This window comes from Bos indicus, chromosome 3, assembly GCF_029378745.1.
Source record: "Bos indicus isolate NIAB-ARS_2022 breed Sahiwal x Tharparkar chromosome 3, NIAB-ARS_B.indTharparkar_mat_pri_1.0, whole genome shotgun sequence".
In the NCBI taxonomy this organism is placed as follows: Eukaryota; Metazoa; Chordata; class Mammalia; order Artiodactyla; family Bovidae; genus Bos; species Bos indicus.
Window position 1 is genome coordinate 107,369,182 of NC_091762.1, and position 25,908 is coordinate 107,395,089.

The 25,908-nt window shown below is 41.4% G+C and overlaps 1 protein-coding gene across 1 annotated transcript; it reads left to right on the forward strand.

Annotated features, from left to right (window-relative positions):
- The first annotated feature begins 1,911 nt into the window (after positions 1-1,911).
- Positions 1,912-17,003, forward strand: RRAGC (Ras related GTP binding C). The gene is made up of 7 exons (XM_070786810.1): positions 1,912-2,242; positions 3,977-4,180; positions 5,135-5,334; positions 7,829-7,943; positions 9,458-9,600; positions 11,319-11,467; positions 15,453-17,003. Exons 1-7 carry the CDS (start codon positions 2,006-2,008, stop codon positions 15,602-15,604), a joined length of 1,200 nt encoding a protein of 399 aa, XP_070642911.1. The 5' UTR covers positions 1,912-2,005; the 3' UTR covers positions 15,605-17,003.
- The last annotated feature ends 8,905 nt before the right edge of the window (positions 17,004-25,908 follow it).

Consider the following 25,908-nt stretch of genomic DNA (forward strand, 5'->3'; position numbering starts at 1 on the left):
TGCAGCTGCACAAGTTTAGGCACTTAGGGATTGCTGACAAAGTACTGGTTCCAGTGACTATTAGTGTGAACCACTTACAGTCTGTACATTTTTTTAAAAATTCCATTCTGGAAAGCATTAACAGAAATACTGTCCAGGTGCTAAACAATCACCCTGAAGGCTCTACTGGTCCTTACTGTAGGTGTCAGACATTTGATGGATGTTGACAAGCTCAATTGCATATAAATGTGGAGAGTACATTTGAAACCACAAAGCTGTATTGTCCAACATGGTGGCCGCTAGCCACATCTGGCAAGTAAAATTAAAAATTCAGTTCCTGAGTCACACTAGCAGCAATTTAAGTGCTCAATCCACACTGGCTACTATGTTGAGCAGTATAGATGTGGAACATTTCTGTGATCACACGAAGTGCTATTGGACATTACAGTAGAAGGCCTGGCTAAAGTATGTTTAATGTGGAACAGAAGACTGGGTAATGAAGACTGTAATCCAATATCTGAGGTGCTGTCATAAAAAAGATGACCACTGCTAATAGACTGTGGTGTATAAGCTCCAAGGAGTGTGATTTTTGGCCTGAATAAGAGACTTCTATGCCAAATTTTACTACAGTGGAATTGTTTGCCTATTGAGATAGTGAGCTCTCTTCCCTGGGCTCTACTGAAATGTATGCTGCAAGTCTTTCATGCAGCGTCAGAAACGCTATACAGTGGATTCTTTTTAGGTGAGAGGTTGCACTAGATGACCTCTAAGGATGTCCTAGCTTTAACTTCAAGATTCAGACAAAACCAACTTCTAGATTTGCATACCTGCTTTCCCTTCATAATCAAGAAAGTTTCCTTGAAAGATCAGTACCACCACCCATGTCCCCGTTAAGAGAAGGACCTTTTTTGGTTAAATTTCCAATTCTAAAGCCTCCCTGTGAAGAGTAAAATTCCTCTAGTTTTCCCATATTTTGGTGACAAGCATTTGTTCTGGTCAGCTTTCATTATTAATTCCTTTGGTCTCTGATCTGAAGGAGATCGCACAAGATGCAATGTTCCACGGGGTGATGGAATTACTAAAGAAATAGATACTGGGTGGGGAGGAAAGAGGAGTCAGATCCTGGTAAGTGTGAAACAGTAGCAGTATTCATTGTCAGTGATTTGCTGAAGAAAGAGGGTAAAACATTCTAGCTTGCTGGCATTTGCTTTCCCATCAGGGTCCAGCTACCTGCTAGAACAAACTATCTCACCGATGACTCTGCCTTGTTTGAGGTTTTGCCCTCACTCTGGCTAGCTTCTCCTCTCTACCTTTGAACATCCCAACCAATGCCATCCTTCCAGACCTGTTCAGACGCCAGCTCCTTAGAGATGCTTTCACCCACCCTTGCCGAGCATTTTTATCTGCACCTCTGACCTTCCCACTTCCTATCTCATACAGAAGCTACTTACTCAGAGGTCCGATTTCCATTAACCTTGGGGCAACTTGAGGGCAGGCAGGATCCAAGGTAGTTCCAGTTTTGTGCCCCTTGTGCCCCAGGACTTCGCGGGCATCAGTAAGTATTGGTTGGGCAAGCACAATAGTAGGAGGAGGACAATCAATTCTCCCAAGTGCCCAGAGAGCGTCACTCATTGCGTTGGCCTCTGGAGTCCCGAGGAAGGCAGGAGAACGGTGAGCAGCAAGGCGCGTGGCTGAGTCGGACCGAAGTGCGGGCTGGGGCGGAGGGCAGAGGGCTCGGCCTGGCCACCCTCCTCGTGACTCCTCCTCCCCCCTCCACGGCTCCGAGTCAGGTGATTCCGGGCACGTGACGGGCACCACCTACCTTGCTGCTCCCGAGTGGCAGCTCAGGCGACCAATGAGGGGCTGGGCTCGGGCGGGGAGCCTATGAGAGCCGGGCGCCGGGGGGCGGGCCTCACAGCGGCGGCGGCTGCCGGGGGCGGCGGCGGCGGCGGCGGACTGGGGAGGCGGCGGCCTGGCTTGGCCTGGCCTGGCCTGTCAGGGCGCGGGCGGCGGCGGCTCCAGCACCATGTCCCTGCAGTACGGGGCGGAGGAGACGCCCCTCGCCGGCAGTTACGGCGCGGCGGATTCGTTCCCAAAGGATTTCGGCTACGGCGTGGAGGAGGAGGAAGAGGAGGCGGCAGCCGCGGGCGGCGGGGTTGGGGCGGGGGCCGGAGGAGGCTGTGGCCCGGGGGGCGCTGACAGCTCCAAGCCGAGGATTCTGCTCATGGGCCTCCGGCGCAGCGGCAAGTCCTCCATCCAGAAGGTGAGTGGGGCCGTTCGGGCCCTCTGCCCCTCCCCCTCCCTCCCCTCCCCGGGGGCGCCGGGGGCCAGCCGGGAGGGGAGGCCCTGAGGAGGGCGGCGGCCGAGGTGGCCGGCTGGATTGTCCCAGCGCGCTTTCTCTTCTCCTCTGGGAAGCAGAGCCCGGGCGCGGTCCGCGCCGGGACCCCGATCTCGGAGTCCACGCCCAGGTCAGCCGAGGCCGAGTGGATCCCCGCGCTCCCCGAGTGGCCGGAGCGAGGCAGGTGCCCGTGGCCTCACCTCCTGAGACCTCACTTCCTGGGACCCAGCCCCCGTGCCATTCACGAAACTGAGACTTGCTCCCCGGTTCTAACTCGGAGAACTTTCCCACACTGCCTCCCCGACCGCGGTTGTGTGTGTGCCTCTTACTTCAGGTGACCTGAGTTTGCAGGGCTTCCCAGGTGAGCCCCAGGGAGCAGCGTCAGAAAGAGTTGTGACTAACTCCTTGGCCTTTGTAATGCCTGCTCTTGTTACTAGTACGAAGGAGACTTCACTGTGACATTCCTTAGTGGGAATGGGGGCTGTTCTTCCACCAGTTTTAGTACTTTTAGTCTGGTGAGTATAATTAGTAGTGATTTCCCTTCTGTGTGTGTGTGGCTACAAAAGTCTTGAGACCTGGAGAATATTTACAGACCTTTGTACGTGTGCTTTCACTTGGGAAATGGCAGGAGAGGATGGAGGGCTATTCGCTTTTTTAGTAAGGGGAATAGAGGCAGGGTTGACGACCTCCATCAGCCATTCCTCTTAAACACAAGGTGAGCTGGTGATAAAATGCCAGATACCTGGCTTTTTGCTCTTTTCATTCTGTGGCAAAGATCTCTCCAAAATAAATCTCTGCGTGATATTCTGTAGACATGATGATTTTAAAAAGTAGCCTTCCAAATTTACGGGATTACTGTGTTTTATTATCTTTTCACCGTTACAGCAAAATCGGAGTACACTGATGGCAGGTTTTTAGCAAACTGGTTTTGATTCCTTATAGTGTTACTCACCGTCTAAACCTCAGGAATAACTATCCATTTTTCTCATCCAGCGAGTAGAGAGAGGGAAATTCCTTGTGTGTTGGAATTGTGTGGATTGTGATAATTGTGATTCTTAACAATTGCGTTTACCTTTTTTTTTTTCCATGGGAACTGTCTTTTCCTTGTCAAGTCCCATTCTTCCCCTCCTCACAAATATTCCTTCTCTACCAATATGCCTTTTCCTATTTGGTATAATTTGCTTTTGTTTTATTTCTTCCACAAGACTGCAAACCCATGAAGGACAGGGTCCAGTCAGTTTCTTTTCTGATTATTCGTTAGAACCTGATGTGGGCATTCTGATAAATTTTCAATGAACAAAACTTTTTAAACTTTAGCTATAAATTTTCATAATCTTAGAGCAGATTTTGGCTGAATTTATACAATGGGGAGGAAAAAAAACTGAGGAGAGACATTGGTACTGCTAGTATTGTATACAGACAGAGAAAATAGAAAAGTTTTAGCTTTTCTGGGTGATTTGGTTTTAGTAATTTGGTGTTTTCTGTTGTGTTACAAGTTAGAGGAGAGTGAGTACCAATGGATACACCATTCACTTTTCATCTCTTTTAAAATTTTTGCTGTAGGGTCACATTCTTTATGTTAATTCCAGGTGGAGTTTTTGTACTTATTTTAAATAAAAAGTGGAATAGTCATTAAATTGTCTTTTTTTATTTTAACAGGTGGTGTTTCATAAAATGTCACCCAATGAGACTCTCTTTTTGGAAAGTACCAACAAGATTTACAAAGATGACATTTCTAATAGCTCCTTTGTGAATTTCCAAATATGGGATTTTCCTGGGCAAATGGACTTTTTTGACCCAACTTTTGACTACGAGATGATCTTCAGGGGAACAGGAGCATTGATATATGTCATTGATGCACAGGTAGTTGGAAATGATGATGTTTACTTTTCTTCTCTGAAGGCGAAACATGTAGGAACAAAGAAAAGTTGTTTATCTTGTCATGTGCTTCTTGCAGCTTGTTTCTTTGCCACTAGATTTCCTAACTGAGAGATGTACCTGCAGAGGTGCTTTAGGAGCAGGCATGCCTTTGTGCAAGGACAGAATATGACATGACTAGGAGATAGGGTTTATATCTCTGAGTTCTAGTTAATGAGCAGTGTTCCATTTTTGTTAATAGTAGATACTGCTGTATTTTTATTAACTGTTGTAATGTCACCCACTGAAAAAGTCTTATCAGTGTGCCTGTAATGAGGAATGTGAGAACTGAGTCAGTAAATATTAAATGAATAGTTTCTTTAGTTGTCCAAATTCAATTTAGCTCAGCTAGCACTTATTGAGGGCTTAGCATGTGGCAGACACTCAGATAAATGGGACATGTCTTTATCCTTAAGAATCTTAATTTTTTTTCTAAGCTTAAGCATTAGCTAGGAATGAGTTCTGAGGTACAGACTCTGTTATGAGTGCGTTCATACATATGACCTAATTTGATTTCTTCGTCACAGTGCTGTACGGTAGGTATCGTAATTACAATTCTATGGCTGAGTAAACTGAGATCACAGAATTTAAGCAACCTGCTTAAAGTCACACATCTAATAAATGGCAGAGCTGGGATTACTTAAAAATTTTTTTATTGGGAATAAGTGTCCATTTTCCATTTCCTTTTCTTATCAGTATTAAAAATTACAAGCATTAACTTGGTAGTTGAATTCTTAACAAGAGAGATTGAAGATCTATTTAGTGGTATAAGTTAATGTAGTTGTTTGAATACTTATGAATGATTAGGGTAATATATATTCTGTGGTTGGGGAAAGAGGTGGTTTGAGGCTTTCCTAACATAAGATTTCTTTTTAAAAAATATTTTGTTCTGACTTACAGGATGACTACATGGAGGCTTTAACAAGACTTCACATTACTGTTTCTAAAGCCTACAAAGTTAACCCAGACATGAATTTTGAGGTTTTTATTCACAAAGTTGATGGTCTGTCTGATGATCACAAAATAGAAACACAGAGGGACATTCATCAAAGGGCCAATGATGACCTTGCAGATGCTGGGCTAGAAAAACTCCACCTTAGGTAACAACCTGTGTGTTTGATATGGGAGCCCTGAAAAGTGTGTAAATGTATTCCCATCTCTGTCATTACAAACACGTAGCTCTCTGTTACTGGTATACCCTTCCCAAATGTGTAATGTTTTTGATTTCTGTTGAATTCAAACAGTTTTGGGAGCCTAATGTTACTGAGAAGTTACTTCCCCTGCTTTTTTGCATTTTCCCAGAGGTTGAAGTCAGGCGAGGTCTGTTTCTGTAGGTGTGTTTACAAATTCATCTCAAGAGACTGGAGTCAGGCTGTTTCCTCATGGCATTAAATCTGCTTTGGGATTCCCCCGTCTTGGTTTTTTTTTTTTTTTTTTTTCCCCCTCTCCTTGCCTCAGTTTGAGGAATCTCACATTTGTTGTAGAACTCTGTAGCTTGATCTTTCACAGTATCTCTCTCAATAGGAAGAGCCTTTTAAAGAGGGCACATTTTAAGTTTGGATTCTAATGTTTCTTGTTTATGTTTTTTAAAACACTTTATGCTTTTATAAACCTCTAAAAATTGGGTGAAGTGATTGTATCCATTAAATCTGCTTAGGGTTGCTATCAAGTTAAAGAACTGCTGATTCATAATTCTCATTGCAAAATTAATATTAAAGAACACCTACTAGATAAACTCAGTGGTTTGTATGCTTGTATTTTAAAAATATGTGAGAATTATTTTCTGCATCCTTTTTTATGGTTTAGGTAGAAATGAGTAATAAAAAGTACCCAAGAAAATGTTCTTTTGATGGTACAAACAACTTAAAGGGGAAGCAGCAGAGAGACAACCGTAGCTATTTCCTTATCCTTGGTCTGTTATAATGACTTCCCTCTAGGCTCAAGCCAACCCCCATCCTTACCCTAATATTCCCTAGGGCCTCCGGCTATAAGATCTTTCTGTTACTCTCCTAAGAAACCACATAGACAAGTCCCATTGACCTTTAGCCTGGATTAAAATATGTACAAGTAGTTCATGCTTTTAAAAAAATTCAGCAGTATTTGTAGGAGAAAGTGAAAGTATCTTCCAATAAAATTCCTCAGTCTTATTTTTCTGCAATGAATGATGGGTTTTAAGCCATGATTGTCCTGTGTTCTCCAGGACCCGTAAGAACACTTCTGATCCTCTTAGCACCATGTCTGTCCCTTTCCAGAGCACCCACCTCAGTGGTACACACTATCCCTTTCTCCAGTTCTCTGTGGGGCCCTGGGCCTTGTTAACAGCATTAAACTTTTATTAATTACTAACAGACCTATGGATGAGGTTCTTTTAATTTCCAGTTTCCAGAAACTCAGCTTCCTAGAATGCCCTGTGCCTTGGGAGGTTCTTCCTGTCGCCATCCATCTCCAAACCTCACAGTTCCTGCAGGACCTTCTTACATTGCTAACCTAAAATATTCCTTTACCTTCGTGCCTGTGGGGGGATAATCTTGGTCTTACCTCTTCCATTGTTCTAACATCTAGATTAGAGCCCCATCTAAGTTAGGTTCTTAGGTGCAGTCTTTGAAAGTATCTTTGAATTTTGATAAAAAGTGTGATATAAACAGTTCTGTGTCTCTGACTTTGTTATCTGTGTTTGTAATTACGTAATGGATAGAGCTGTGTAACTAAGAGTATACTTCATGAGTGAAAAAGCAGGTACAGTTGACCACACTGTTTAAATTGTTAAAAGCCTCTCTCTCAAGTATGTGTTTTGTTAAATCGACAAATTTACTTCTTTGTGTATCCTTTTAGGCCTCCAGATAGCTGTCCCTTCTCTCTCGAGCTCCTGCTCTCATCTTCCTTAGCATGTTATTTACATAAATTCTAAGTGCCAGTTTTATTCATTTGTTTACTCAACAAATATTCACGGATACTCTACAGGGCAGTGGGCACGCAGCTGTGAGCAAGGCTGACAGCCTTTATTCTCATGGAGCTTACATTCTGATGAATGAGACAGCTCAAAGGCACATAAATAAACGTATAGTGTAATTTTAAGTACTCATCAGTGCTATGCAGAAAAACAAAGGGGGAAGAGGTTGAAAGCAAAGGGCACAGGACTACCATTTTAGGTGGGATCAGAAAGGAACTTTCTGAGGAGGTAACATTTTATTAGAAACCTGTATTGTATTCTTATTTAATAAATGTCAATAAATGTCACCTATCTACTCTGAGCTTTCTCTTGGTTTTTTTGTCAGTTGTGGGCTTAAGAAACCAAGCTTTTTGGATCAGATTGCACGGACTTAGGTGAATGTTCAGGTTTCCGCATCTGAAAATGTTTTCCTAGTACTACCTCAGTTGCCCTCTGTGTAAATGTATTAAAGGGATGGAGAGCTATAAGCCAGGTGGGGAAATTGCTTTTGTCATCTTGAGTGAGGGAGATGGTGCACAAAATAGGCTTTATTTGAACTTACTGAAATGAAATGTGAAGAAACTTAAAATTTTATGTATTGTGATAATTGTTGTTGGACTTTTAAGATATTTTTCAAATTAATCAAACTGTGTTGTGTCTTTCAGCTTTTATTTGACTAGTATCTATGACCATTCAATATTTGAAGCCTTTAGTAAGGTGGTGCAGAAACTTATCCCACAGCTACCGACCTTGGAAAACCTATTAAATATCTTTATATCAGTAAGTGTGCTATTTAATTCAGTGTTGTTTCTGGTTTTTGTTGAATATATTTGTATTATCAAATTCTCCAAAAAATGCCTTGAATTAATCTGAGTCAAATTTAAAGACAACACAGTTAAATATTAAATAAATAATCAGATCAGATCAGTCGCTCAGTCGTGTCTGACTCTTTGGAACCCCATGAATCGCAGCACGCCAGGCCTCCCTGTCCATCACCAACTCCCGGAGTTCACTCAGACTCACGTCCATCGAATCAGTGATGCCATCCAGCCATCTCATCCTCTGTCATCCCCTTCTCCTCCTGCCCCCAATCCCTCCCAGCATCAGAGTGTTTTCCAATGAGTCAACTCTTCGCATGAGGTAGCCAAAGTACTGGAGTTTCAACTTTAGCATCATTCCTTCCAAAGAAATCCCAGGGCTGATCTCCTTCAGAATGGACTGGTTGGATCTGCTTGCAGTCCAAGGGACTCTCAAGAGTCTTCTCCAACACCACACTTCAAAAGCATCAATTCTTCGGTGCTCAGCCTTCTTCACAGTCCAACTCTCACATCCATACATGACCACAGGAAAAACCATAGCCTTGACTAGACGAACCTTTGTTGGCAAAGTAATGTCTCTGCTTTTCAATATGCTATCTAGGTTGGTTATAACTTTCCTTCCAAGGAGTAAGCGTCTTTTAATTTAATAAATAATAGAAACATTTAAAACATGGTTTGAGTTATTTTCTGAAATTTTCCTTAATACTTTTTTTGTCTTAAAAGGCTCTGATGAAAAATTTTCTTATGCTTTTCTTAATTAAAAATATCTTTGTGATCTCTTTTCCTGAAGGAAGAGTAGAAAGTGGGATATACTGGGTGTTGGGAATTAGACTCAGTTTAATCTCTGCTTTATTGAAGGTCACATTGAAAAATTGATCCTTGTTAACCGTAATCTCAGTGTCATATTTCACATTTCTTTTTTTGAGGATTCAGCTTAATTAAAAAGGATATTCTTCCCATCAGTTTAGCATTCAGCGACTGTGTTTTCCAAACACTGCTTTGAAGGACTCAGTGTGTAGTGATCCCCAGTTCTTTAGGCTTTTGCACTATGCTGGATGTTGATGTGAAACATTGTTTGCTGAGTGCCACATCAAACCTTTCTGGTAGCAGGATCATTTGAATCAGAGATTGATTATTGTCAAGAAAAGGATTATCAGAAATGCAGCATGGCTTGATTTTAGGAGGATTTTGTTTGTTTGTTTTATGGTGGTATCTTAGAAAATAATTCATTTAAGTAAAGAGGATGAAAGAAGAACAAATTTGAGTGTGCTATTATGTCAGTAAATCAAGAGCAGAGAAACATTTTGACTTTTCTTCTTTGGATAAGAAAAGTGTCTCCTAAACAAAGTACTGTTTACTTTTGGTATTGGGTTGTATTGTTAAAAATGTTCTTCGATGTTAATGATTCAGGATCTTTGATAAGTTTACAAATTGTGATTCTTTAAAAAATGAACACTTGACTTTGTTTTTTTCAAGAATTCAGGTATTGAAAAAGCTTTTCTCTTCGATGTTGTCAGCAAAATCTACATTGCAACAGACAGTTCTCCTGTGGATATGCAGTCATATGAACTTTGCTGTGACATGATTGATGTTGTAATTGATGTGTCTTGTATATATGGGTAAGTTGTGTTTGTATATATTTTTGTAAGATCTCAGACAAGTGGAAAACCACCAGTTTGACTTGTTAGGGGGATTAATTTCTGAGGCATCTAGCAAGTACTGTATGAAGTAGAACTGACCATAGTGCTTCAGTTTGGAGCATAATTTCTCTGTGAGTGGACTGCTGGGTCTTACTCTTTCCGAGTGGATGGACAAGAGCAGTTGAAAAGGTGTGACTAGTGCCAGACTTAATTATCAGTGAAAGTTTCACCTGCTTTAATTTGGGGGGTTTATACTGTGTCTTCTCACTACTGCGACTTCTCACTACTGTTAGATCAATAAACTAGACTAATTTATTGAAAACACTGAATAACAAGAGTATGTACTGGTTCCTAATTTGATTTAGGCTCTGTGGAACTGAGGAGTCCTTAATCTTTCAGAGAGCACAGAAACAAGGAATGTTTGACCTATACGTCTCAGTTTCTAAGAAGTCTCTAAAATATAAACTCTTCTTTTATTTAAATTCACCACACTTTATACAGAAATTTGTAAAGAAATGGTTTTGTAGAATAGTCCAGAAGACAAGTGAAAACCTTGGTGGATTTACTAATAATTATTTCAGAAGCCAGTGACCTCTGCGCCTCTAATAGTGATGGTTCATCTTGTATATTAATGTCAGCCCTCCCAAGCACTGTCCTGATGCTCTGACATTACCTTTGCTTTTTGATGCTCTGACATTACCTTTGCTTTTTGATGCCTCTGTCCTTGATCTGTTGTTCCTCTGTGTTCCACCTAGTCTAAATCCCTCTTTCATCTCTCTGTCCCTACCTGGCACCTTGGTCTTTCTGCCTCACTTGTCAGTGTCTTTCTCTAGCTGCCTCGGGCTAGGGAATGCATTTGTCTTAGCTCTTCTTTACCTGTCTATTCTTGTTTTCTATTCCTGTCAGTTTTGTGACTACATGCTTGCCTTTGTTTTTATTCTTTCCCCAGAGAAGAAGTAATTTTGTCTGTAGGTCATGCAGAAAAGTTTCATGTTCCTGTTCCTAGTTTTAAAAAGAGATGAATAGAGTGTATTTTTTATAATTAAAGAATCAAATTTAGTTGTAAATTTTATTTTCAGTATAAGACACATTGTAAACTACATTACACATGATAAAGTATATTATAAAAAAGAAAAGAAACAGCCATTACTTCATTATTATTAACCTGTGTGTGAAACTTGGTATGCTTTATTGAAGTTCAGTTTGTTGCTTACTTGGCTCTTGATTTGTGTTTTTTGAAGGGGGACTCCATGTAATTCTGACAATCTAATCTGATAAATGAAATAGCTTTCAGACCCTGTAAGGCTCACTTTGCAGGCATCAGGATTCCACAGTATCTTTGATAGACCGTATTTACTTTAGTTTTTGTACTTACTCCTTTTTCACTACTCACAGTTTTCATATTTCAGGTCCTTCTTTATTTGCGGAGGGTGTCAGCACTGATTAGTGTGAAGTAAAAATTAGAAGTCTGCTGTCTTCCATGCGTCCTAGGTCAACAAGGTGGTGTGAGCACATGGAATGATTATGCAGCAGGGGCTGGGCACCCACAGCTAAACACAGCTTCTGTTCCACTGTGGTCGAGCCAGCCTTTTTTCTCAAAAGACATTTAGGAAACTGGGTAGAAAGACTTGTCGTGCAAATGTGACAAAATGCCGAGTTGGGAAACCTATAATGAACAATACTTTGTTTTAAAACAGGCTAAAGGAAGATGGAAGTGGAAGTGCTTATGACAAAGAGTCCATGGCCATCATCAAGCTGAATAACACAACTGTCCTGTATTTAAAGGAGGTGACTAAATTTTTGGCACTGGTTTGCATCCTTAGGGAAGAAAGTTTTGAAAGAAAAGGTAATGACATTTTAAAAACTGTCTTTATATAAAGGTCTTTGTCATAATTTCTTAGGTTCTGGAAAACAAGAGAAAACATTGTTGCAGTGTTAGAGGATTTACCAGTTGGTTTGATCCCCTGGAGAAGGGCGTGGCAACCCACTCTAGTATTCTTGCCTGGAGAATTCCATGGACAGAGGAGCCTTGCAGACTACAGTCTGTGGGGTCACAAAGAATTGGACATGACTGAGGGACTAACACTTTCACTTGCATGACGTTTTCAACTACTTCTGTGCCTTTCCCTCCATGTACAGTCCATGCTTTCTCCTGCCTTCTTTTGGTCTTTTGTTTTTAAATCACATTTTTTATTCCAGCCTCTGATTTCACATCCTTCTGTTACCTGTCTGCCTGCATTTGGCTTCCACCTGCACCAGTCTCCTGAGGTGGTTTGAGACGTCACCGGGTCACCTTCTTGCCACATTTGGTGGCCTTTCGTCTTCAGCCTTCCCAAGCATGTGACCGTGTCATCCCGTCCTCCTTCATGCCCTCTTCTCTCTGCTTTCCCAAAGCAGAGCTCTTTGGGTTCTTTTGTGTGTCTGTTTCTCTGACCACCTGTTTCTTCTAATTTTTCTTTTTCTCAGTTCTGAGTGCCCTTCAGAGCCGCGGCTTCTGGCTCACTTCTTCACTTATTCTTCTGGTCAGCACATCACATCTATGACTTCAGTTAATCTCTGTGTAGTTGACGGAAAAATTCACCTCTCCAGCTCTGACTTGGGCCTGTTTCCATCCCATATTTGAAGCTGTTAGTAAGGCATCTTTACTTAAATATTTATCTTTCCATGATGTCAAAAACCGATGAATATTTTCCCCGTTGTTTCGTGACTCATGGCTACTCTACTTCTGTTACTAGTTATGCCATTTTCCTGGTGTCCACACTTAGCTGTATGCAGTCTGGTAATCGTGTGGTGTAATTGCTTCCGAGGCCCTTGCACAGCATCTCACAGAGGGTGTTCTTTGTTCTCCTTTTCCCATTCTTTTCTGTGGTTTTCATTGAATCTTCACCAACTCTTTAACATTTTCTTGTGGAACTTTCTAGGGTGTCCTATCCATTTCCACTGTTGGTATCTCCAGTCCAAGTCCTCACCCATCCAGGCCTAAGGTGCTGCATTCAGCATATATATTGAGGGCTCAGTCTGTATCGTCCTTTATTCTCAAGGCAGACTAGTTTTCAGAATATTCCTTTCATCGTGTTATTTAACTACTCAAGGGTCTATAGTAGCTCTGTTACTCATGCAACAAGTTCCTTCTCTTCTGTCTGGGTTTGTGATATTAATTAATATTGAATGAGTTAATATTTCACTGATGCTTATATTAATGAAATATTTTAGATATACAAAGTTTTTTTGATAAAACAAAAATGTATATATTCCCCTTTGAGCTTAAGATCTGAAACATGACCAATACATATTTGTCTTTTGTGTATTTCTCAGTTGAAACCCTCTCTTGTGCTCTGTTGAATGTAGTGTTTTCTTTTTCCTGTGTCTGAATTAGTCTTTACTCCTTATCTTTCCTTAAACTATATAGGGTGTTATATATCTTTGTGTAAACCATGTCAAAATGTAAGTCATCTTCTGCAGCTTGCTTGTTTCTCTTCATTCAAGATTGGTTTTGAGGTTTATCCATATTAATAGCATGTTGCTTCAGTTCATTCTTTGTCACTGTGGAGTGTGTATATCACAGTTTATATTCTTTTTACTGTATGTTTAGATGATTTTTAAGATTACAAATAGTTTTGCAAGAAATTAATCAACAAGTTTGCCTTTGCACATAGGGAGAATTTCTCTAGAATAGGAAGTATTTAGGAGTGGAATTTATGGAGGGCATATGTGTTCAGTTTTATTGTTGTTGTTCAGTCAGTTGCCCAGTCCGACTCTTTGTGACTCCATGGACTGCAGCCCCCCAGGCCTGCGTATCCCTCACCATCTCCCAAAATTTTCCCAAGGTCATGTCCCCTGCTCAAGTTCATGTCAGTTTTATTAGGCATTATTGAATTGCTCTCCAAAGTGGCTTTATCGTTTTCACCCCAGACAGAGCTTTGTGGGAGTTTCTGTCACTTCATGTCCTTGCTAATGTTTGATGTTGTCAGATTGTTCAGTTGTTGTCAGTCTGGTAGGTGTGAAACGATGTCTCATTAGCGTCTCGTTTTTATTTCTCTAATTACTGGTTGGAGCAAGCATCTTTTTCATTGCAGGTGCTCTTTCATGTCTGTTTAGGCTTCTCTAGTAATTTATTTGTTCCTATGCTTTTATCTTTTTTGTGCCTCTTAGGAGTTTCTTATCTTTTTCCATTCTAATCTTTAAAAATTTTAAAAACTTTTGGTTCCTGGAAATTTTCAAGTAAACACAAAAGTTGAGCAGCTCAGCGATTCCATGTACCTGTCCCTGCTTTCACAGTCATGAACACATGGTCAGTTTTGTTTCCTGTATATCTTCATTTTTTTTTTAATCCTTTGTTGTGGAAAGTGTCACACATAAAAGAGGACAGAAAATAATGTAAGGAAGCCCTTCGTATCTATCACCCAGATTGAACAACTATCAGAATCATAGCCATTTTTATTTCATCTCTGTACCTTTTCTCCTATTGGGTGATTTTGAAGCAAATCTCTGACATCAAATCATTTTGTCTTATAGAGATTCCAGCAGGTATCTCTAAGCAGTAGTGCTGTTTTTAAAGCGTAATGGTATTACCATTAATAGATGTTAAAAGAAAAAAAAATTAACAATGATTTCATATCATCATCACATATCCACACATTGTTCAGGCTTCCTTGATTGTCAGTTTAATTTTACCATTTGTGGAGAACTCAGTTTTAATGTAGTTGAAGTTATCAAAACCTTTATTTTTCTCTGAATCTGAAGGAACTCCTTATTTTGACTCGAACCTGCTTCTTCAGCCGCCATTCCCAGTACTTCTCCCAAGAATTGTCTGCTCCCATCTCCAGTCAGACCAGGTTCTTTCCTGTCTCCACCTGTGTGCTGTGTTCTCAGTGCAAACGCCCTGCTATTTTCTTGTGATTTTGCTCCTCTTTCCTGCCTATTTAAATCTTGCCCGTATCCTCAGAGTCTTGTCTGCGCCCTGCAGTTTTCTTGGCTGCTTTTGCCTTGCACTTGACCCTCCCACCTTTGGGCTGCTTCCGCATCTGTAGTCGCTTTGGTTTGTTTCTTGGTTTGTTGTCTTTCTGTCCCGGTGTCCTCGAGGACCAGTGCTTCTCTTTCAGCTCTGCTGTTCTCAGTACTGGCTACTAGTTTCAGGTTCTTCTCGTGATGTGGAAGGACTTCTGGATCTCCAGCAATCTCCCTCAAATTCTGGGCACTAAGGAGGATTGGGGGAGGAACAGGGAGGTCTTCCTTTTAAGGAGACTCCATGCAGGTCTTACACACTTGCACTTTTCTTGGTGGCCGGAATTGGTCATATGTCCATACGCACCTGCAAGGAACCCTTTGACTAAAATCTGATTTGGAAGCCAGTTCATAAGCAGAAAAGGACAGAGTTGCCCTCCTTCCCCTCTGAGGTGGGGGAGCTGGCTTCCTGAGGCTCTGCCCTAGGGGCCTTCCTGATCCCTCCCATCCCCATGGCTCTACTAAGCAGTTTGCACAACTCTTGTTCCAACTGTTTCCTTCAGCTTTTCTTTGCCTGCCCCAGAGACTTGTAAAAGGAAAAACTTGATGTATCGAAAGTATTTTACTTTCACTTTAGAGTTCATTGTAAATTTTCTTAGCAAATTTGTCTTCCTAATTGCTTTTTTATTTACTCTCTTCATTCCCAGGCCCAGAGGTAATCAGTGTTAACAACTTGGGCATATGCTTTATCATGCTTCCATTGTAGAGAATTTCTCAATTGGATATATGTTTTAAAATACATACCAATTATTTCTTTCCGTCACCAAATGTTTCCTAACAGATAGTTGACATTCAGGGCGCCTGATCTTCCTTTTTCTCTCCTGCAGGTTTAATAGACTATAACTTCCATTGTTTCCGAAAAGCCATTCATGAGGTTTTTGAGGTGGGTGTGACTTCTCACAGGAGCTGTAGTCACCAGACCAGTGCCCCCAGCCTGAAAGCATTGACACACAACGGCACGCCACGAAATGCCATCTAGCCTGGACGCCAGCAATCGGGGCTCTGTGCCAGCTTATTCTTCACTCCAGGGTCAGGTGCCATGTGCTACAGGACATAGGAGTTGCCGCTTGTGGGAACCTGGTGCCTGTCCCCCTAGAGACAAGGGGTAGAGTTTCTCATTTGGATGCAAACACCTTCAGCCAGTGGTGTGCAACTGAAGCTACTATTTCTTTAAAAAAAAAAAAAAAGGCAAAAAAGAATTCCAGAGACCACAGAAGTGTGTGTCTTTCTCCTCTTGGGGGCCCTACTTTAAGTAGTTGGGACATCTTGGACCTGGAGATAACAGCCCTTAACCCGTCCTTACCAGGGGATGTCTCCATCAAATACCAGTTGAAAATAATAGAAAGAACTGAATTTTTATATGCTTCACTTAGATTTTCATTTGAGTAGTCTCTAAAAATCCTGCCTCGCTTAAGTTCTAACACTGCCTCTCAGATTTCAGTTTTGGACCTTGCACACCTCAGACCTTCTAAACGCATTTGCTTGCTAACTTGGAAGACACGTGGTCTGACTGCAGCAAGAAAGGACATTCCTGTATTTGTTTCTGAAGAAATGAGAAAATTTTATGCTGCATAAAGTCGAGAGCAAGTCTCCAACAGTGGCTGCTGCGTTCGTTCCCTCAGAAGTGCTGAGGAACAAACTTTGAGACAGAAGAAGATTTTTGCACCTGTGTTTTGGATACCAGATACCTGGGTTCCTTCCCTCGCATTTGATAAATGATTCTGATCACTGTTTTGAAAAAAAAAAAAAAAAGGGAATTAAAAAAGTTGTTTTCCCCACAATCTCTTCCTCCTCTTAGGAGGAAAACTCATCATGTCATTGAAATATTTAGCTCATTTTTCTTTAAACTTGATAGCAGTCTCCACATACCTTTTTTCTCAGCTGGTGAGAGTCTTTTAAGAAGTGCTGTGTTGTTGACCCTGAATGACCCGGAGGCACTGGTGGACTGCCCTGGGGCTTGAAGAGCGTACGGCACCACGACGTGTCGGTGAACGTGCTTCGTCTCCAGTGTCCAGACACCCGGTGTCAACTGTGGTCCTTTCTTCACCCAGGATATTGATTTGTAATTGGTTGTTGTTTGTTGAAAGTTGATACCCTTTCCACTGACTTAAACTTATACGTTACTCTTACTCCACACGCCCAGTTGTCATATATCCGAAGCCACTGGACCACTTGAGTACATAAGTGCCACTGTTAATGAAGTGTGTGTTCAGGTCTGTAAACCCAACTGTGTGACTTGAGTGCTTCCTGCAGGTGATTCTGACTGTTGAGTATTTACATGGACCATGGTGATATCCAAAAGAAAAATGCTTTTATATTTATAGGTTATTTCATTGAACTATATAAAATGGGTATCAATAAATGTATTTACTCCAGAATCAGTTTTTTATTTGCATAAGATATGGAGGGTTGGGGCAACGAAACATTGGCTCTTCCCCCTCTGATTTTATTATACATTTCTTCTTTTGCTGCCTCATATGGTTAAGATCCTGTATGTTTCAGGACTTAAACTTCTGTCCTGGTGCAGGAATTCCATGCCTTGTGTCCAGGCATCTCTCTCTCACCCGTTTCTGTTTAGGAGAGCTAAACATAGGTAGAAATGGGCCTTTTGGTTGTAGTCTTTTTGTGGTGGTTCATGGTGGGGACTGTCCAGGGCCTCACATAATTGATGTGCGATATCTAAGCCAGGAAGCATGTAAAGGAATGAGTTAAGTAGAACACATTTTACAAAATATGTATTGATTGCAGTTTAGTTTTCATTTCTTCCAGTTTCTGAGATACTCATCATTGACCCTTAAATGTCTCTTCTACTTATACAGTTAGGTTGGATCTCAACTGGTTGGGGAAAATATGTATATTAGGAGGGAGGGAGGTAGAGGTTGAAAGATCTTTAATTTTGTGATTGGGCTATTTAAAAAAAATGGAAATCACAAAAACAAGTTAAAACAAAAAGCCCTTAAAGTACTATCTAATCCTATACCATTTTCAAATTATGGAGACTGAAATCCAGAGGAGTAAAGAGCCCTGTCTAGGGTAATAGATGGCATGACCATTGTAACTTTAAATCCAGGGTACTGTTGAGAGTGAAAGGGATGTCGTTAATAACTACGCCAGAGCAACAGGTGTGTACTCTGCTGTTCGGGGCAAGCCAGGTAGCAGCTCAGTCACAGAGCTAGTTAGAGCCGAAGGGGCGCCTGTGCTCCAGACCTGGCAGCCCTGTGCTGCCTGTCTGCATCTCCAGCCTCAGGCTCCTGTTGACCCAATGGAGATAATGCCTCAAGAGGGACACGGGTGCCCATAAAATTTTTTTTTCTACTACTGTGGGAAGTTATAAATTCAGGGAGTGATAAGGAGAAAAAGTGGAAAATGGTGAAACAGACTCAGGAAAAAGGAAACAAAAGTCAGAAAAGGATTTGCCTGAAATGTTTTGTATCTCCATGGATGTTTATATGCACCAGGCTACCTCAGAGAGCTGGCAGACATGGTGGAAGAATACCTTGATCATCTTTTGCAGCAGGGTGTTGGAACTGTTTCACATAACACTGCCTCTCCTGTTCACACACATTCATACATACATGTGCATATATGTACACAGACACACTTACGTAATAATGTCTCAATAACCGAATGTTCAAGGTATTTGGAATTGTATATATTTCCCTCCTACATTTAGGGTTCTGTGTGTACACACAGAAACAAATGACTTGAAAGATAAAATTATGATTGTCACAAACTTAATGTGTGTGATTCGTGGGCTTTGTTAAGGTTCTGTATCGGTCCTGTTTTGTTTTGCAAATGCTGACAGCTCTTAGAGTTATATCCAGAAGAGGTTAATTAAGGTTAATTAGTGAATATTGTTATTTTTCATCTAAGCTACCAAAGTAACTTGAAACATTCCTCCTTTGTTCCCCAGAGACCTTGAAGGACCAGAGTCTTCCAAGGGACTGTAGGCAGCAGCTGGGCAAAGCTGGAGTGCATTTCCATTAGTAGTGCTCAAACTGGTCCTATGGAGCCGAGGGTCTAGCCGTAAAGAGCGTGGCGGGAGGGACATGAAGGGGCAGCAACTACTAATTATTTCAGGTGTTTGTGTGTATTACCTCGTAATCTTCACAGTACCTGGTGAGCTAGGGCCTCTAGTTCTATTTGCAGGTGGGGAAACAGGCCTGTGGAGGTGTAGCGGTGGAGTCCATGCAGTTTGATTCTAGAACCTGCATCCTTCAACCATCACTTTACCTCACTTCCTTCATAGGGAGGGAGGGTTTGCTCATGGAAAATTGTGCAGAAAACAAATTCTGTGAAGTTTGGAAACCACATTCTGTAGTTCTCGGAGATTTACTGTGTACAGTAAAATACTAAATTCTTTGAGAAGACCTGCAGTAAAGAAGTCTGATTACCTTGGTTTATGTTCCTAAGTTTGATTGTTTTAAGAAACGCCTTTTCAAGAGCATGGGCTTCACAGGTGGCTCAGTGGTAAACAACCTGCCTGCCAGTCCAGGAGACTCAGGTTCAGTCCCTAGGTTGGGAAGATCCTCTCGAGGAGGAAATGCCCACCCTCTCTGATATTTTTGCCTGGAGAATCCCATGACAGAGGAGCCTGGTGGGCTGTAGTTCATTGGGCTGCAGACAGGCATGACAGCACGTTAAATAAGTACACAGAAGGACATTTTACTGGAATGTTTTCTGTGGAATTGGAAATAGGATTTTTTATTCCATTTTCCAAGTGGCTTAATATAACCTATAATGAACTGGTGATGAGTAAATCTTGTATATTTTCATAATTGAAATTAGTAGTTCATGCTGGTCCTTCAGCTCGGAATCTGCTTCCCTTGGCATATAGAAATTCTGTTCATCCTACCAAGGTCAGCTTAAATGTCCTAACTTCTACAAAAGCCCTCTAACCACTGAGCCTCCCTAGCACCATGGGTGGGTTTGTTCTCTGCCCTCTTTTTTGGTGACTTGCTCAGCACCTGTCTTTGTAGGTTGTGATGGGGGAAGCATATTTTCTACTCTGTAGGATTTCTCCAATATCCCATATGTTGAGGAAAACCCAGACTCATTTAAATGTCTCTCATTGCAGCTTTGACGTGAAGGCAATGATGCTTTTCCTGGCTGGGCGGTAAGCTTGTCAAGCTTTTTACCCATTTGGCTGCAGTGTCCAGTTCCTCATTGCTTGACCTCTAGGTGGCGGTGTTGTATCATTTAAACTCAAGCTTTCAGGCTCCCAGAAGTTGGCTCTGTTCTGAAAGTTTCTCAATTGCCTGTATCACCCAAGTATACACCTAAGAGAGTCAAAGGATTGCTGAAGTTATTTCCCCTGAAATCATACTCCGTGCTGATTGAGACAGTGTGTTGGAGGTGAAGCAGTTTGTGATTTTCACTTTTTCTGTTCATTATCAGCTCTTTAACAAGGGGTTGGATAGGATGAAGGTCCTAACATTCTTTTCTTCACTGGATTATGGGTTACAAAGCAGCTTTAATAAGAGCATGCTGTCCTTATGCCTATAGCAGGCAGAACGATTTGCTCACCAAGCCATCTGCCGTAGATGAGTGTGCTCTTAAAGGAAGGAAGGAAATTTGCATTTCTCTAATAATTAGCAATGTTGAGCAAAAGGATGGTTTTTGAAGTGCAAGGGTCTTAAAGTGGAAGTTGCAGTACTTTTCTAACGACACATTAGTAGTAATGGGCACTGGTAATGGGCACTCGTTTGGAAGGAAATGCCACATGTTTGAATGATAATTTCTGCATTCATCACTTTTTTTTTTTTTTTGCCTCAGATGAGGTTTGTTGTAATTATTTCACACTTGAGAGCTAAAACACTGCAAAGAAAAAGGCTGCAGCACATTATCCCTCCATGGGCATATCATCTTGCCACAATCCCCAGCTGTGACTTTGTTCCACAAGGACAAATTTTAATGTAAAAAAAACCTAGATTCATCAGTGTAGCTTCAGAACTGTTTAAAATATAACTGAGAAAATTGCAAAAGGACAGTTATAATGAGGAACTGAGTAGAAGGAAACGAGTTACCCCTCGACCTCCCCCACTCCAGTGCCCATTACTACCAATGTGTCTTTCAGAAAGTACTGCAACTTCCAGTTTAAGACCCTTGCACTTCAAAAACCATCCTTTTGCTCAATATTGCTGATTATTAGAGAAATGCAAAACAATGATCTCTTGCCAGTCAGAATGACCATCATCAAAAAGTCTATAAACAGTAAATGCTGGAGAAGGTGTGGAGAAAAGGGAACCCTCCTACAATGTTGGTGGGAATGTAAATTGGTGCAGCCACTATGAGAACAGTATGGAGGTTTCTTAAAAAACTAAAAATAGAGCTGCCATATGAGCCAGCAATCCCACTACTGGGCATATAGCCGGAAAAACTGGAAAATCTAATTTGAAAATATACATGTACGCAATGTTCATAGCAGCACTGTTTACAGTAGCCAAGACATGAAAGCAACCTAAGTGTCCATGGGCAGATGAATGGCTAAAGGTGTGATATGTATACAGTGGAATATTAGTCACAGAAAGAATGAAATAATGCCATTTGCAGCAACATGATGGACCTAGAGATTATCATACTAAGTGAAATAAATCAGAGAAAGACAAGTATCAAAGGGTACCACTTAAATGTGGAATCTAAAAATGGATACAAATGAACTTATTTAAAAAACAGAACAGACTCACTGCTATAGAACACAGTCTTATGGTTAACAAAGGGGAAGGAAAGAGAGGGATAAATTAGGGCTTTGGGAGTAACAGATTCGTACTACTATATATAAAATAGATAAACAACAAGGACCTACTGTATAGCACAGAGAACTATATTCAATATCTTCTAATAATCTGTTATGGAAAGAATCTGAAAAAGAATATACACATGTTTGTGTAACTGAATCACTTTGCTGTATTCCTGGTGGTGACGGTGGTTTAGTTGCTAAGTCATGTCTTGTGATCCAGTGGACTGTAGCCTGCTAGGCTCCTCTGTCCATGGAATTTCCCAGACAAGAATACTGGAGTGGATTGTCATTTCCTTCTCCAGGGGTCTTCCAAACCCAGGGGTTGAACTCAGGTCTCCTGCATTGCAGGCAGTCTCCTTCATTGCAGGCAGATTCTTTATGGACTGAGCCACCAGGGAAGCTATATACTTGAAATGATACAAAGTTGTAAATCTATTATACTTAATTTTTTTTTTTAAAGCATCTTTTGAGCTAAAGTGGTCAAATATCAGAAGGGACACGGCAAACAATTAAAATTTGGTTTACTACAATATAGATAGGAGCTTGGGTTGTAAAAATGGAATATTGATCTTCTACAATGTTCTTTTTGCTGTTTTTGTTTTTTAAGAGAGGTGCTGTTACACTCATGTTAGCAAGTTGTGTATATTCCTTCCTTCCTTTTCATTGTCCTCTCTCCTGTCTGTATTCAAACAGGCATGCAAAGTTTGTGTTCTAGGTAATGAGTCAGCTGAGAAGGGAATGTTAATTTATTTGAGCCTGAGTGTGTGGGTGCTAAGTTGCTTCAGTTGTGTCTGACTCTTTGTAACCCTAAGAACTGCCAGGCTTCTGTCCATGGGATTCTTCAGGCAAGAATACTGGAGTAGGTTGCCATGCCCTCCTCCAGGGGATCTTCCTGACCCAGGGATCTAATCTGCTTCTTTTGTGTCTCCTACATTGGTAGGCAGATTCTTTACCACTAGTGTTACCTGGGAAGCCCTTATTTGAGCCTATCTTACTCTAAAAAGCAGTACTGGAACTCTCTGTACTGGAGCCTTATCCCAGACAAAGTATTGGCTTTACACTTTTGCAAGATGAACTAAGAAGTAAGCTTAGAGCCCTACTGACATTTTCTAATACCTGTCTTTGGAAATTAGAGCTGTTTGCCATTTCATGCTTGGAGGATGCTTTATAGCTGCACTGCAGCTTTTCCTGGTTAGTTGTTAAGACTGAAAGTTCTCTGGGCTCTGTGTCCTCACTGCATGACCCTTGTGGCGGGGTATTGATAGAAAGGGGATAATTGAGAAAGGCAGCCTATTTGGCAAAAAGGAACTCATTTAGGTGTCAAAGGTCACAGGATCTTAGTGGAAATGTTCCCTGGACAACTCGAGTGACAAGGCTGAGCTGGAGGCTGAGCTGAAGTTTGAGGGAGGGATTCAGGGCAGGACTGAATGAAGGCCATGGTTGATCAGTGGAAGGAGCCTCGCTGGGGAAGAAGTCAGAATGATCCTCGTAGTGAGAAGAAAACCAGGTAGACTGTGAAATGTGAAATGCAGCAAGAGATCTGAAGGCTGAGAACAAATAGATCTTAATTTTACCTAGAAGTACTGGTGACTTGGAAAAACCTCTGAACTGGAGATCTGGACCATTTGCAACTTCTATAGGTTCTTTACTTTCCTCTCCCCATTAATGTATTGTTAAATCTTGAAATTATTTATGAAAAAAAAATTTTTTTGGCTGCACCACGTGGCATGTGGGATTTTTAGTTGTCTGACCAGGAATCGAACTCTCACTCCCTGCATTGGAACCACAGAGTCTTAGCCACTGAGCTACGAGAGAAGTCCCAAAATTATTTATTCTTGATTTCTTTCAGATCTAAGTTAATGGTCATAAAAGTACTTGTTGAACACTGGAATTCTTCTTCATTTTACCCCAGGCCAAACCTTTATCACATTTAATCAAAATTCTTACAGAAGCCTTGGCTTATCTCTTAGATTCTTCATTTTCAAAATCTGGACTAGCCTATAAAGAAAGGAAGTGTAAGCTTTATCACATTTAATCAAAATTCTTACAGAAGCCTTGGCTTATCTCTTAGATTCTTCATTTTCAAAATCTGGACTAGCCTATAAAGAAAGGAAGTGTAAGCAAAAGCAAAGGCGTTAGTCGCTCAGTCATGTCCGACTCTTTGTGACCCCATGGACAGTAGCCCACCAGGTTCCTTTGTCCATAGAATTCTTCAGGCAAGAATACTGGAGTGAGTAGCCATTTCCTCACAGGGAATCTTCCCAACCCCAGGATCGAACCCAGGTCTGCTGCATTGCAGGTGGATTCTTTACTGTCTGAGCCACCAGGGAAGCCCCATAATAATAGCTTTGTTTTTGTTTTAAGTATTATTAGCAGTAGCATTGGTATTAGATTACTTGAGTGCTTACAACTCATCAACCATCAGGCTAAGAACTTTACTTGTGCCTTCTCATGTAGCCCACCAGTGTTATACTGGTGGTGTTGTCTAGTCACTAAGTTGTGTCTGGCTCTTTGCAACCTCATGGATTGCAGCACACCAGGCTTCCCTGTACTTTACTGTCTTGAAGAGTTTGCTCACATTCATGTGCGTTGAGTCAATGATGCCATCCAACCATCTCATTCTCTGTCACTCCCTTCTCCCCCCTCCCCATCCCCAATCCTCAGTCTTTTCCAGCATCAGGGTCTTTTCCAGTGAGTTGACTCTTTGCATCAGGTGGCCAAAGTATTGGAACTTCAGCTTCAACATCAGTTCTTCCAATGAATATTCAGAGTTGATTTTCTTTAAGATCGACTGGTTGGATCTCCTTGCAGTCCAAGGGACTCTCAAGAGTCTTCTCTAACACCACTGTTCAAAAGCATCAGTTCTTCAGTGCTCTGCTTTCTTTATGGTCCAGCTCTCACATCTGTACATGACTACTGGAAAAACCATAGTTTTAACTATATGGACCTTTGTTGGCAAAGTAATGTCTCTACTTTTTAATATGCTGTCTAGGTTTGTCATAGCTTTCCTTCCAAGGAGCAAGCGTCTTTTAATTTCATGGCTGCATTCACCATCCACAGTGATTTTGGAGCCCAAGAAAATAAAATCTGTCACTGTTTCCATTTTTCCCCATCTGTTTGCCATGAAGTGATGGAATAGGGTGTCATGGTCTTAGTTTTTGAATGTTGAGTTTTAAGCCAGCTTTTTTCACTCTCATCTTTCACCTTCATCAAGAGGCTCTTTAGTTCTTCTTCACTTTCTGCCATTAGGGTGGTATCATCTGCATATCTGATGTTGTTGATATTTCTCTGGGCAATCTTGATTCTAGCTTGTGATTCATCCAGCCCAGCAGTTTTATGACGTACTCTGCATATAAGTTAAATAAGCAATATCATGAGGTTAGAGCTATTGTTGTGGTCCACTTTATAGATGAGAAAGCTGAGGCACAGAGATGAACTTCCAGGAACATATTGCTCATTACTGGCAGAGCTTGGATTTGAAGTCTCACTTGTCTGATGCCTGGGCAAAGGGCTTCCTTCTTGGTAGTGGCAGAACTCCTTAGAGGCTGAGTCTACAAAAGGAGGAAGAAGAATGGCTAGTGAGGACTCTGAACGGCTTGCCCAAGAGTAGTTTGGAAATAGCTGTAGTCATCCATTGTGGGCAAGGTAGGACACCTGTTCACCAATAAGCTTTCTCCTCTTGGGTGCAGGGATAACATTTCCAGCCTCCCTTGCAATTACAGATGGTTATATGATTGAATTCTGGCTGTAAGAATGTGAGGAAGTGGTGCACACCACTCCCAGTCTAACCCATAAAATCCTCTCCCTCATTATCCTTTCTTTCCCCAAGATGGAAAAAATAGCATGACAACTCTTCAGAAAATGCAGAGCTTTGATGTGGATGGAGCCTGGATTCCCAGACGGGCTGTGAGAGCCTCATCTGCTGACCAGAAACAGTTGCATTGGAATGTTACATAAGCTGTGAATAAATGATGTGAAGTCTTCGAGATGACAGACTTGATTTGTTTTTTGTTTGTTTATTTGACTGAGTCTGGTCTTAGTTGAGACATGCAGGATCTTCCTTTCATCATGCGGAATATTAATTGGGTCCTGCAGGGCTCACTAATTGTGGCACATAAGGCTTCAGCGTGGGAGGGTTCAGTAGTTGCCCTGGGGCATGTGAGATCTTAGTTCCCAGACTAAGGACTGAACCTCCATCTTCTGCATTGGAAGGCGGATTCTTAACCATTGGACCACCAGGGAAGTCCTTAGACTTGATTTGTTATAGCAGTTGGTATTATCTTAACTTACACACCTACACACTCTTTTGGTTGTGATTTTTAGGTAGGAACTTGGACAGGTAGTGAGTGAGAAAGGACATCATCTCTTGAAAGAAGTAAACCGGAAAGATTCAGATTTTGTAGCCAGTTGCAAAATGCCCAAAATAATCCTTTTCAGGCCAAGGAGATTATAACAATTACAGAATTTGAAGGCTGCAGTTTGCTGGCTACTCTTCAGGGTCAACTTCTGATGCAAGGGGTTCACAGTATGACCCTAGGAGTCAT